The 14,417-nt window shown below is 40.6% G+C and overlaps 1 protein-coding gene across 11 annotated transcripts in view; it reads left to right on the forward strand.

The window, feature by feature from the left end:
* Positions 1–3,088: 3,088 nt before the first annotated feature.
* The window catches only part of LOC121935689 (acetyl-coenzyme A synthetase 2-like, mitochondrial), a 39,085-nt gene continuing 27,756 nt past the window's right edge, over positions 3,089–14,417 (forward strand). For 4 of the 11 annotated variants that reach the window (XR_006104841.1, XM_042477489.1, XM_042477506.1 and 1 more), the window contains exons 1-3: positions 3,089–3,926; positions 11,763–11,859; positions 12,249–12,448. Coding sequence is in view for 9 of the 11 variants with exons in the window: in XM_042477489.1 (XP_042333423.1) it covers positions 3,626–3,926; positions 11,763–11,859; positions 12,249–12,448 (598 nt within the window). In the remaining 2 variants the exon portion in view is untranslated. Of the gene's footprint in view, positions 3,927–7,685; positions 7,801–11,762; positions 11,860–12,248; positions 12,449–14,417 lie in introns of all 11 variants that reach the window. The other 7 variants (XR_006104842.1, XM_042477515.1, XM_042477548.1 and 4 more) reach the window with 6 other exon arrangements.

Raw genomic sequence — 14,417 nt, forward strand, 5'->3', positions numbered from 1 at the left:
GAAAGAAAGTGAAATGACACTGGTTTCATGTTGCAAGAATGCCTGTTTCTCCGCTACTGATCTGGTAATCATCTAGCTTTACAGGAAGCACATTTTGAAGAGCAACCAAGTGGTGGCCCTTGTACTTCCATAACAGATTCCCAGTAAGTGCTATTGCTGCTCTCTTTACAAATACCTCTTTATCTTTCTTCTTAGAACCACCCATTGTTGATCCTTAGTACATAGAGTACAACCTGTAAATGAATAGGATTTGTTCATTACAGCTATCTTAAGCCTCATTCCCACCCCCAGTGGATCAACATTAGGTAAAACTAACACTGAATCTTGTTTTATGTTTGTTGTGTGCCTTCAAGTAGTTTCTGACTAATGGCGACCCTATCATAGGGTTTTCTTGGCAAGATTTGTTCAGAAGAGGTTTGTCATGGCTTTCTCCCAAGGCTGAGAGACTGTGACTTGCCCAAGGTCACTCAGTGGGTTTCCATGGCCAAGCTGGAAATCGAACCCTGGTCTCCAGTCACAGTCCAACATTCAAACCACTACACCATGCTGGCTCTCAACACTGAATCTAGTCCTAGATTTACTAACTACTCTTAGAAATCCTAGTGGTCTCCTACACAAGGAACTGATAAGGTCCAGATGTACAATAGTTTGCTAAAGCATCAGGTGCTCTCAAATCATTCACAGATCCCTATCTTGTACAGTGTGCCTTTGCTATCCACTGTGATCTGATTCCAGGATCTCCTGTGGATACCAAAATCCATGACTGCTCAAGTCCCATTAAATACAATGGCATAGTAAAATGATGTCTCTTCTATAAAATGACAAAATCAAGGTTTGCTTTTTGGAATGTATATTTTTAAATATATATTTCAAATTGTGGATGGTTGAATCTGTGGATAAAGAAACAAATACAGAGAGCCAACTGTACTTGTTAAGAATTTACAAGTGCAAAAGTGCAATGTAGGCGCCATATTTCACAATTCAGTTGTTACACTTCATATTTACTTCATCCCTATATTTTGAGCTACTTATTATCCCATAGGTCCTGGAACATTTCTGTGTCATTGTGTATTGAACTACAGTATAGAGCCATATAGCTGGATGTATCTCCATCAGCCTACCACTCTCCACTAGTCTGGGTGGAACTTTACACTCCATCTTCCATGATGGATGCTAGCCTTCATTTTATGGTTTTATGCTTGTCATATAGGCCTGTTACAGACTGGCAAAATAAAGCTGCTTCGGGTCTCTTTGGAGGTATGCTATTTAAATGATGCATGCATCCTAAGAATCCGGAAGCTGCACCAAAGCTGCACTCAAGTGCTTAGGAATGGAGTGTGGCTTTGGCGCGACCTCCGGACTCTTAGGACCCATGCATCATTTAAATAGCATACCTCCAAAGAGACCCAAAGCAGGTTTATTTTGGCAGTCTGTAACAGGTCATAAATACTTTTTTTAAAATTTATGTTAGAACTAACTTGTCTCTTGATTCTGTGGCAAGAAAAAATACTTACCAATTGAAGACTGTAAAAAGTATACTTACAAATCTAAGGTTGATTAATTATAAGTGCTGGTAAGTGACAGCAAAACGAAGAACAAGGATCCATTAACTTTATGATCTTCATCCTTGTTCTGATCTTCACCCTCATCACCAAGAGTTCTTTTGAATGTCTTGTTTCCTGAACATAGGAGCTGCATATTTCTCCATTCTTACCTATTTTTGATAAAAGTGTTAGTAAGATCTATTTTTTAAAATCAAAGAAAGAGTTGCATTAAAATCGGAGCCTGGAATAGTGTTTTTGGACTACAGTTTCCATAATCCCCAACAAGCCAGCCAGGGGCTGAGGAGTCTAGTAGTTGTATCTGACAGAGTAACTTTTCTTTACTCTGGCTTAAATATGTTATTCCGTTTAAGCATTTACAGCAGTGCTGCCCATGTGGAACACTAAGCATCAATGGTTTTATTACAAATATTGTACAGTCTAATTAAAGATAGGTTTTGTGACATGAACTTTGTGTCAAGGGAAACATCAAACAAAATGAATTTCAACAGGGAGAAATGTAAGGTACTACACTTAGGTAGGAAAGAAATGAAAGGCACAGATATAGGATGGGTGACACCTGGCTTGACAACAGTACATACAAAAGGGAACTAGGGTGCAGTACCGACCAGCAGGGAAATACTAGCCCTTTGTACTGTGGAGCTGTGCTGTAGCACTCAAGTCGTTGCTATTTCTGCTAGTAGTATGGTGTCATCTGTATATCTCAGATTGTTGATGTTCTTTCTTCCAAATTCAGCAGTTTTTTTTGGTGGTACCAGAGCTTTCTGACAGAGAAGGCTAAATTTCTCGCAAAACTACAAATACCATAATTACACTGAGCATTGAGCCATGGCAGTTAAAGTGGTGTTGGACTGGATTACTTATGCAATGGAGATTAGACCTTAATTAAATAAATGAAGGGGCTCGTCAGACTGGCAGAAAGGGGTGGCGAGATGCTGCCCCGTCCTGCCCCGGAAGCAGGGCGTGGCAACTACATGCTGTAGCCTGCGCATGGTGCAAAAAGAAGCCCTAGAAAGGGGCTTCATCTTGCACCGTAGAGGGGGTGCCATAACTGCCGTGGCACGGTGTTATGACACCCCTCATGTGCAGTGCTGTAAACAGGTGCACACCAAGATGGCACCCCGGCAGAGTACGAAGGGCTAGGAGTGTGTAAACGCTCCACCCTCCCTCAGCCCTACCGCTCACAGAGGCCTGCGGAAACTGCCGAACTGTATTCCCCCTAAGTAACTGATATAGTATTCTGACTGCTAATAATAATAATGATAACTCTGGGAGCAGTAAGCAAACTGTTCATCAAAAACATTGCCTGCTGTTATTGATCTGCTCATGGAAAAAACCCTGGCAAAACTTCCTAGAATCACCAGGATTTCCCAGAACATAGTACAAAAACATTGACTCAGAGGACATGTATCTCTAGCCAAATACTATGTGGCAATTGCTGTAATGATTCTGGTGGAAAAGTGAATACATGTGTGTAATGAATGTCTAGAAAATACAGGAACATTTCTCTTCCCTTTATCATGAACTGGCACATTGCAATCTACACATCCCATACCTCAGTACATGCCATACTTTATGCATAGATTAATGTTGTCTTGTAATCCTTTGATCTTGCATCTGTTGTAGAAGACTGAAGTGATCACAGAGCCTCAAATTAGAGGAGGAAGGCATAGGAAAAGTGTGAGCCAAAATATGGATAGAGTCTGCTATGCACAAAAAGATCAGCCCAATCTTGTTTCAGTACAGAAGCAGACTCAGATTAGCATAAAAATTATTCTGGTTGGATGTTACTAAATCCCACCCACTTGCTCCCTTCTGGGAAAGGATTGAGTTTCTCTTACACTGCTGCGGAAGAGAAATAGTGTACGTGTATTTTTCAGGAAGAAAGTGGGACACTCCTATGCTCTTAGTCTGGTTGTGGATTTATAGGTTGGGGCTGCAGGATCTAATAAATCCATATCTCACACTGGCCTGAAAAAGATACATTTTTCCCTAATGAATATTTATGCTTGAAGAAGATTACCTTGAATTAGGAATAAAGATACCGATTGTACCTCAGAATTATGGCCTGGCTGCTTGTTAGAACTTGCTTCCACAAAATAGCCCCTGGGGGCAAATTTTCTTTCAAAACCAGAGGATGGAGCAAGGGACCCTTGACTGCTTACATGCCAGAAGCCACAACTTTTCCTGGACCAGTGGACCACCAAGGGCTGTATCAGGTGTCAGTGGAGCAAACAGACACTTTTTGGGGAGCACTAGCACGAAGCCGACTTATGTGGATCAATCCTTTTCATTCTGTCAGTAACTGTAACCTTCAGGAAGGCCAAGTGTCCTGGTTCCTTGGGGGACAGCTAAATGTAGCTGGTAAGTTGCAATTTTTTTTTATTCTGTCTTTTTCTCTTGGTGTGAGTAAGAATCTTTCAAACATACACACACACACGGCACTTTGATGCTATTTCTACTTCATTGCATGGATATACTATTTCTTGTGTTTAATAACCACAGGAATTAATGTTCTAATAATTCTTAAATGAATCCTGGAAATAAAAATCCATCTGAAAAGGTGACAGAACACTGGAAGGGATGAGAATGGGACAGAGAAAGCAGTAAATGGGGGCTCAGAGTAGTGTGGACAAAACTTTCCACAGCAGTGAAATTCACTGGGTCAACTTAGATTTCTCAAACTAGCTTACTTCAAAAGAATTGCTACCTCAGAAGAAGGTCTCCTAGGAGAAATGATGGGATTAATGTAATAATAATACAATCTACAGAAAAGCAAAACCAAGTTATTAAAGTCAGCACTGTGGCCTGAAACAGACTGGCTAAATAGACCAGCATGAGGCCATGGCGGTGCCATTTGCGCCGAGACTGCAGCGACATGTGGTTGGTCCTGATCCGGGCTCCTTAACCGAGCCACCAGAAGGAGCCAATTCTAATAATAATAATAATAATAATAGGATTTATTTATATACCGCCCAATCACTGGGAATCCGAGCGGTTTACAACAGAGGGGATAATAGACGGTTCCCTGCCCTCAGGCTTACAATCTAAAAGACACGACACAAAAGGAGAAGGGAATGGTGAGGGGGTGAGGGGATCAGGTCCAGCATTCTTCTCTCCCTCTGAGGCCTGGATTGTAAGCCTGAGGGCAGGGAACCGTCTAACTAAAAAGATTGCATGTACAGCGCTGTGTAAATTTACAGCGCTTCATAAATAAAGGTTAATAATAAGATGGACCAGAGGGAGGGCTCTGCTTCTTCCAGGCAGGCCTGTTGGAGCTAGCCTGCCTCTCTCTCCCTCAAGATGGTGGCTGAAGGGAGGGTTTGTCAATTCTATCAACTCCTTCTTGGCCCATTTTTTTCCCTGGATGATGGGGGCTTGACGTGGCTTCTGGATGGACTCAGGGCATGCATCATCTGAACGTTATACCCCGAACATGGCCGGAATCTATGTGATTTGGCCTGTGTGTTTCGAGCCAAAGCTTCCTACTTGCCCACACCACACAACTATAGTAGTTTCATACACTGGAATACTGGCATTTTTAGTATAAGTATAGTTTGTGAGGTACTGTATGTATACTGTAAGTCTAAAAATTTTAGTAAAAAATCTGACCCCAAAAACCTGAGTCAACTTATCCATGGGTCAATGTAAGTCAACTCTTATTTTAAAAAGGAACAATCCCTTGGTGAAAGGCAAGAGCGTAATCTGTCCGGGAAGCGCTGGGAGAAATAAAAAGGTCGAAAGCCATAGAATGCAAGAAGTGAATGGCGGGTTGGTGGAGAATTCAGCTTACCTCACCCACATGTCCTTTTGTGTGTAAAAAGTAAACACCTATTCCTTACTTTTTATATATAAACATGACAATCACACAAGCAAGCAAACATAGCTCTTTAGTTTTTTGTAGGGTTTTCATGCTATGTGGCCATGTTCTGGAAGAGTTTATTCCTCACCAGCAGTTGTGGCTGGCATCTTCAGAGAATGCTGGCATAGGAATGAGACACACACACACACACACACTGTGGGACTTTTGGTTAAGAGGAAGTAATTTACATGTTAATCTCTGTGTTGGTCTGTTGTTGAATGGCAAGGCCTCAGAAAAGGCCCACTGATTTTTTTTTTCTACACAGTCCCTGGAAAACAAGCAGGCTGTGAGATGCCACAGGGTTTTTTTGTCATTCTTACTGCAGTATGCTGAGCATGATTACCCCATCTGATACTTGTGGATTCCAGTTTCTTACACCTGCTCACCCCTTCCCTTCTAAGGCAAAGGAATCCCTTTCCTTCCAGCAATGCCAAGGCTGCAGATGTTTTCTCCCGCTCCCTATTTCCCCAAACTAAACAGGTGAAGGAAATCTAGTCCAGCCAGCTTTGCTTGTGCAAAAATTCCAAGTAGCCTTGCCCTTTCATCTCACCTTCCTCACTCTCCTGCCTTGCCCAACTGCACAAGTGCACTGGAAGAGCTTTGCAATGTGGGTTTCATTCATTGATTCATTTCTGGACAAATGCTGTAAATTCGAGTTTGTTTATTGCTAAAAGCTACAAGCCATCAGAATTCAATATAATTCAGGTAAAATACAAACAAAGAAACTACAATAGCAGTAATAAATATAAATATAAAATAGAATACAGGTAACAAGCAAGTGATACAAAAAATACAAATGCAAAAATATAAAATCATCTTTAATTTAAATTAAAAGCCCCTGGATTGGGTACCATATATCTTCATCATGTAATTCTTATAAATGATTTTGACACCCAGATCTTAATTTACTTACAGCCAAGGCAAATTTTGCAAGCATAGTGGGGATATGTGCATTGTTGCCTAACAATAGGATACAACTGTTCAAATGAAATGGAAACAGAATGGAGAATATAATTAAGAAACTTTTGTCTATGGGTTGTATAGAGAAAACATTGCAAAGATGGTGGTGAATGTCTTCTGTTTCCCCTGACTCAGAAATGCAAAGTCTTTGTGCACAGGAGTATTATTATATCTTCCCTTCCAGTAAGTGGATGGCATATACTAAAAGAGTAGGGCTGTAAATGATTTTCTAAGTGGGAGCAGGATCAGGTTAAAAAAACCTTTCCATTTCAAAAGAAATTTTATATAGTGGGTACCATAAAGAATATGTTGTTTGGGAAAGCATATATACAGTAGGTCCCACCATTTGAAGGCAAGCCATATTTTTTCTTTAACCAGTTGTTTGTTGGTGGAATAATTTGAAAGGCCTTCTACATTAATCCCCTAATGATGGACCCCTGACTGAATTTGTTCAAGAGTTTTGGAAGTGAAACTGTACTTGTTCTAGGACACATTTTAGGAATGCAGGTGTCACTCATGATAGCCAGCTGTAAATTTGAAATGTTGTAAATGGGGGTAATGTACACTGACATTCACCTGCACTGAGAAGAGAAGTGATATAAAAGCGTTATCACTGATGGCTCATGCCAGGGCAGCTCAAGACATTTTGCTGCCTGAGGGAGATCAGCATATAATGTACTCCTATCAAGGTGCTCAAGGCTGACCAAGATATTTTGATACTTAAGAGAGAGAAAATCTCATAAACACCTTTCCATGGGAGTAAACAATAAAAAATAAATGTAATACTTAACAGTTGATTGCCTTTTTATCTAGCTTTAGGATGAACAATATTTCATCTGGTCTTCAAAACCACTCTAGTATATCACAGAGATGGTGCATGAATAAAATAATAGAATAATAGAGTTGGAAGAAACCACAAGGGCCATCCAGTCCAACCCCACTGCCATGCAGGAACTTACAGTCAAAGCATCCCTGACAGATGGCCATCCAGCCTCTGTTTAAAGACCTCCAAGTAAGGAGAATCCACCACCCTCCAATGGAGTGTGTTCCCATGAGGGCTTCAGTCCTTGCATGTTACAGGGCAAAGAGGGAATCAGGAAAGTTGTTTTATTTTTCTATAGGCAGGCAAAATACTCCGGTCAAGTATTTTGACTAGAACTTTGGTCAGGAAAGTTTCCAACCGACAGAATGAGAGTTGGAATCATCTTGTGGAAAACAATCAGTTCATTAATGATAAGCAGTATTTTTAAAGGTTCTTGGAAAAAGTTGGAGATTTTTGACCTTTTGATTCTTTGGTTCAGTCAGGAATTACTGACAGCATTCAATGGCTGGTGGTGTTCTGATATTACAAATGAGACTAGAAGGAACATCTTTGAAATTCAAAGGACAAATGGACAAACTAATCACATTCAACAGGTTAGACTACTTGCTTGAAATCATTTAACATAAAATCAATCTGACATTTTTGGTGATTGCTTTACTTATAATGCTATTACATAAAACAATTTAAACTTTTGTACATTTTGTCAGTGCAGTGTGTAGGTCTAATCATAATTTGCATCTTCAAGCTACCTGCTTTACAGGGTGAAATGGCTTGAGTAACTTGTGACAAACATTTTGCTTACTATGCACAGAAATTGTGGACCTGCCACTGTCAGTCCCAGAATGCTATGTGGATGGAACTCAATTTGTAGAGTCAGTAGACAGTCCAAAGTCAAAGCAGATATAAAATTTCCAGAGTTGCATACGATCAAGCTCTTTTGTCATTTTTGACTTATGGCAGCCCTAAGGTGAACATATTGTAGGGTTTTCTTGGCAAGTTTCTTCAGAGGGGGGGTTAAAAGCCATTTCCCTCCTCTGAGGCTGAAAGAGTGTGACTTTCCCAAGGTCACCCAGTGGGTTTTGATGCTTGAGAAAGGACTGGAACCCTCATCTCCAGAGCAGTAGTTCAACACTCAAACCACTACACCCCACTGGCTCTCTGTCAAGATCTTAAACAAACCCAAAACAGAGGTTCAAAGCCAAAATACAGCTGGCCTAGAATTACCTTTCTATAGTTCATTGATAATCATTCAACAATAAACAGAAGCCTCTGTAGCAAGAGGAGACACCACTTATGATTTCCAGAGTATGCAATCAGATTAATTTTGATAGCATATGAACTGAGAAAGAAAGAAGGCCATAATACATTCAAAACACTTCTCAGTCCTTTCAGTGAACCTCAAAATAATCCAGATTATTAAAGGAGCCAAACCAACATGCCTACATGTTTCAGTCCTTAGTAAACATTTTTATGATAGAGAGAACATCTTTTGCAGGCAAGCTCCTCCTCCTTCTGGCCATGCAGCAATAGGGAGATTTTCAAAGTCCAGGAAATAACATGCAGCAGGCATCTGACTAACATCTCCAATTGTTTTTTTCTCCTGTTTGGTTTGTAACATCTTGCCTGATGAAGAAGCCCATGGAGCTTCGAAAGCTTGCAATAAGTATATTGTGCAGTTTGGTTGGCCAATAAAGGTATCACTGATGGATTTTTGTTTGTATTTGTTAAATGGCTAACCCAGCTACCCCTGCATCTCAGGATTCCAATAATGGAGCTATGACAGTTAAAGTGGCGTCAAACTACATTAATTCTGCATTAAGGGACAATATCACTGTGTAAAAGCCTCCAATCTCCCCTTTAGGTCCTGGTCTAGTAGTTGAGGCCCCTTGCACCAACTATTTACTTTTTAAAAAAATCATTCACACCATTGATAATTGTATAAATGGAGTCCTGTTTAGTTTACTCTGCAGTTGAGATGTTCATTGGTTGAGTTGTTTACACAAATTTCCCACTTTCATAAAGCGTTTAAGATCTTCCCCTTTGTTTTGCCAGATTAAGTTGCTGTGTCAAGACTGGTAGCAATGGATGAGGATTTTATTTTTAGCAGATTTGTATATTAATTTAATATTTTAGTATTTTAGCATTTTATAGTGTTTTGTTTTATTGTTGGTTTTTGATTGCACATGTTTGATGTACTGCCCTTTGGTGAAAAAGGCACTATAAATAAATGTTGGCCCCATTCCCACTGGGCATTTAAAGCGATGTATATTGCTGCGATTCTGACTCGGATTTTTTCCCCGAGTTGTAATTGAATCTGACCCATCATTCCCATTAAAAACGGGTGCAAACAGACCCATTTTTTTTAAACCCCTGTTTTCGTTCCCATTGGTATTTTCCCTGTGGTAATTTGAAGTGGGTTATTTTGCTCCCCATTCCCATTGCCTTTCCGGGACCTCTTTTTTTTAAAGCAGCTGTCAATCAAGCGCTTAAGCTGAGGTGCTTTCCCCCCCAAATCTATTCTCTGGAAGAGAGAAGGAGCCTCTATTTGTCCTAAACCCCTTTGCATCTGAGGCTCTTCTGTGTCTCTCTAGACTCCCTCTGGAAGAGAGAAGGAGCCTCTATTTACCCCAAATCCCTTTGCATTCGAGGCTCTTCTGTGTCTTCCCATAGTTCCGCTGGAAGAGAGAAGGAGCCTCTGTTCACCTCAAATCCCTTTGCCTCTCCCATTGCTCCCTGGGCGGTCTGGGGGCCATCAAGCAGGCATGTAGTGCAAAGCCCATCTGCTGCTCAGGCGCTCAGGCAGAGGCAAAAAAAGAAAAAAAGAAAAAAGAATAGTTAAAAATGTTGTTCAATGGGTCTCCTCACACGTCGGTCTATGAATGTGGAGTAGGGGGGAGGTTGCAGGGGGAGTAATGTATTTACTGCATTTGGAGGTCAATGTAGAGCCTTACCCTGCTTCCCACTCCACCGGGGGAAAGGCTATGCAAACGGGAGAAAATGGCACCGGTAATGCAGGAAAGAGAACAAGTGGGTGACACCCCCAGGCCAACCCCTTGAGCACTGCTTCTCCCATCCCCAAGTTCCCGAATCAGACCCCCTTTCATTCCCACCCATATGCCACGAATCTGACTCAGGAGGCACAGGAAAACTTGTTGAAAATGCGCAGTTAAATTAAACCGGTTTATCAACCACTGATTCAGGTTTTTTCAGGGTAATTCCAATGGGAATGATATCGAAGCAATTTGGATCGAATGCACGCTCAAATGGGAAGGATGCACCCATGATTCGCATCCTGATCTGCGTTATAAGCCAGTGGGAACACAGCCATTGTTGTTGTTGTTCTTCTTCTTCTTCCAGCATGGTGTCATAGTTTGGGTATCGGATTAGGACTCTGGAGACCAGGGTTTGAATCTCCACTTGGCCATGGAAACCTGCTGAGTGCCCTTGGGCAAATCACATTCTCTCAGCCTCAGAGAAGGGCAATGGCAAGCCCCCACTGAGCAAATTTTGCCAAGAAAACCCAATGATAGCTTTACCTTAGTTTCACCATAAGTCATAAACTACTTGGAGGGACACAATGACAACATCTGAATATTTAGTAAACAGACCCTCTGAAATGTATCTCCTTGATGGCACTGAGTTTCATCTTCTGCAACTACATGATATGAGCAAAAATAGAAATTGACATATTACGTATGTGAATTCAAAATTCTACAATCCAAAGTTAATTATTTGCACAGCCCAAAATTCAATGAGTTGCCCAATCCCAGCTGAATAGTTACTCAGCTAGGCTTGTGCAACCCGTTTAATTTGGGGCTGTGCAAATGATTAATTTTGGATTGTGGAATTTTGAGCTATGCATTGATAAGAGAGCGTACAATAAATGTTAGGTTTACTAGATGACTCCATTAAATTAAAGTCATTTGGGGTCATGCACGTGCTAGACTAGTGTAATGTGGACCAGTGGATGAGGACCAATAAACTGAAGCTGAATCCTGATAAGATGGAGTGTCTTTGGGTTGGTAGCTCTTGGGTTCAGAAGCTGGATAAATAGCCTATCCTGGACAGGGCTGCATTTTTCCTAAAGAGCAAGTGCATCGTTTTTTGTGGAGTTTTCGGGCTATGTGGTTGTGTTCAGGAAGAGTTTATTCCTGACATTTCACCAGCATTTGTGGCTGGCATCTTCAGAAAATGCTGGCATGGGAGTGAATGGTGTCCATTTAATTAGTGATCCATTGTCTATTGGGAAGCCCCCCTGATCTGTGAAGCTTTTGACTTCATAGCAAGTTCATAGCTTGTGAGTACTCCTGGGTCCATTTCTTATTACTGGAGGCCCAGATGAAGAGCATTTGGTGTGGCTACATCTGATGATCAGAGGACTCAGCCAGTTTCTTCTAACGGTGGATTAGATCAATTATCAATGCAATTTATTCATCAATTTTGATTTAGCTTTCTTTAATAGGCCATAAGAATTAATTTTGTAAAACTTGAAATAAAAGACCGAAGAGGCTGCAGATGACTGAGCTGTAATAATGAGAATTGTATTTTCTTTCAGTCAACTGCTTGGATCGACATGTCCATCAAGCTCCAAATAAAGTGGCCCTGATCTGGGAGAAAGATGAGCCTGGGCAGGAGGAGAGAATTACATACAGGTAGTTACTTACTTTTTTTGGAGAACTAGGCAGGGAATGAGGTGCTCCCTACTTGCTCTCTTTTTGAATATTATGAACGAGATTTAATATGGTATAAATGCTTCAATGTATAATCCTCACATCATGCCATAAAACAGGGTGGTACTTTATTCCAAGTGAAATAATCCATCTAGTCCAGTAGTATCAGCCCTGACTGGAATTAGCTGACAGTCTTAGAAAGAAGTCCTCTTTCTTCTTCTTTTTTTTAATGGCAGAGGCAAAGGAATGAACGTTGGGGCTCATAGATGTTCCTGTACATAATAATTGCCTGCCCTTATCGTGATTTAGTGGAGGCTGGTGGAATAATAAAGCAGATTATATCATGATGATTAGGTGCTTTTTTTGGACAGAGAACTTCTGGAGATGACATGCCGCCTTGGAAACACCTTGAAGCGACAGGGAGTGAAGAAGGGTGACAGAGTTGTGATTTACATGCCTCCATGTCCAATGGCTGTGGCGAGCATGTTGGCTTGTGCCCGGATTGGAGCAATACACACAGTGGTATTTGCTGGATTCAGTTCTGTTGCATTGGCTGACAGGATCCAAGATGGTAAGAGCCAACTCTACAGCAGACTGGCTATGTCCTCTTCTTTAGCTTCCTTCTAACTGAATGCAGAAAAGCAGAGGTGAAGCACAAGCCTTCCTGACAAAGGGATCCTAGCAACAGTTCTAACTATATTGGGGTCCTCTCTTTTTCAGTACTGTATTACCAAATGGAAAAGTTTGGAAAATAACCCTTACGACATCCCTTTTAGCCTAAAAGGACTTCTCATCTAGTAAAAATTTAAGGATGTAAGATGACACATTTCACAATTTTCATTCAGAAAAGGTGTTCCAAGCATTTGACTCTTAATGCTAAGTACTGTAATTAATTAATTAGTTAATACTCTGAATTTCTCCTGACATGGAACCCAAGGCAGTGCCACAGCTAAAACTGATGATACCAAAGTTTAAAAAAAGCTATTGTATTAAAACACCAATAATTAAAACCATATAAAATCACTTAAAAGATGAGAAGAAGGTTAAATGTGCAGCTACCCCATCCAACTAAAAGTCTCCGATCCGTAACTTGTTAATCACCAAATGCTTTTTAAAAAAAATAAACTCTTTACCTTCTGGTTAAAAAAGAGCAGAGAGGAGGCCAGTCTTATCTTCCTCTTCTGTAGCCTGGCAGCAGCCACCAAAAAGGCCCTCTCACAAGATGTAGTTATGGGGTAGGTTGGGAGTGCTGATGAAGGCACTGCTGCCCGAACATGAATTCTGCTGTCCCCAAATGAAATTTTCCTGCAGCCTTCAAATTTTTAGTATTTCAGTAGTTTAAAACCTCAACTGAGCATTTAGAAATGCAGTTAAGGTACTCAAAGAAAAAGGTCAGACAAAGTTAACAGGCTAAAGCAAATGCATTCTAGATATGAATGATTGGCAGTGTCTGTTAAAAATTTGGAGAGTGAAGAAAAAATTAATGGGAAGGCAGAATTCTTATTTGGGGGGCTATTTTTCTAATTTTGCTCTATTGTAGCTTCATACCTCATTGAAAGAAAGAGTCTTAAGACTTGGGCAGGTTTACATAAAGAGATAGATTGAAGAAACTGTATTCAAAAGGTGTGCATGTATTCTACCTTCTCCTCTTTGAACTTTCTTTGGAGATAAGAAAAAAAAAGATGGAAGAAATGGTGGGAAACATGGGAAGGTTAAGAATGGAAGATGTCATAATCTTTCATTAAATGAAGATGTTATAATGGAAGAATTTATAGGAATCCCTGATGACACAGTGATTGAATGCCAGTGCTGCTGCCACAACATTGTGAGTTCGGTTCCAGGGCCCCAGGTTGATTCAGCCTTCTATCCTTTCATAGGTTGGTAAAATGAGTACCCAGCTTGTTGGGGGCAAGAGGCTAACACATTGTAAACTGTCTAGAAGAGAGTGCTTAGTTCACTATGAAGTGGTATAGACATGTAAATGCTGCGATTGCTATAATCTTCCATTAAAGGAAAGATGTTGTAATCTGGGCTATGTAAAATTTGATGAATGAGGCAGTACAATTTACACACACATAATTTGGAAATACCTGAGATGGACAGTTTCTTTATGTCTGTACCCCTTCTTCTTCCTTCCCTCTTAATCTCAAGGCTTCACATCTCCACAGGGCCCAATAAGGGATGCTATACATACAGTTAGCAGTTGTAGAATTCAAAGATATAGCTGTGTTAGTCTGTAGAATCAGTATGCAAAGAGATCTTGTAGCACCTTTGAGACTCACTGAAAAAAAGAAATTGGCAGCATGAGTTTTCATAGACTTCAGGAAGTAGACTTTCATTTAGTCTCAAATATGCTACAAAATCTTTCTATGTACAGTTAGCGGTTGTGTTAATATAAGAAAGAAGTTAAAATTAATAGACATGGTGGTGCTCTGTCTCTGTGACATGGGTGGAAGAGATTTCAACCCTTTGCTCATTCTGAACCTGATACAGATTAAACAGGATACCACAGTTGCTGATTTGCTTTTCAAGGACCCATA

Source organism: Sceloporus undulatus, chromosome 1, assembly GCF_019175285.1.
Source record: "Sceloporus undulatus isolate JIND9_A2432 ecotype Alabama chromosome 1, SceUnd_v1.1, whole genome shotgun sequence".
NCBI classification, from domain to species: Eukaryota; Metazoa; Chordata; class Lepidosauria; order Squamata; family Phrynosomatidae; genus Sceloporus; species Sceloporus undulatus.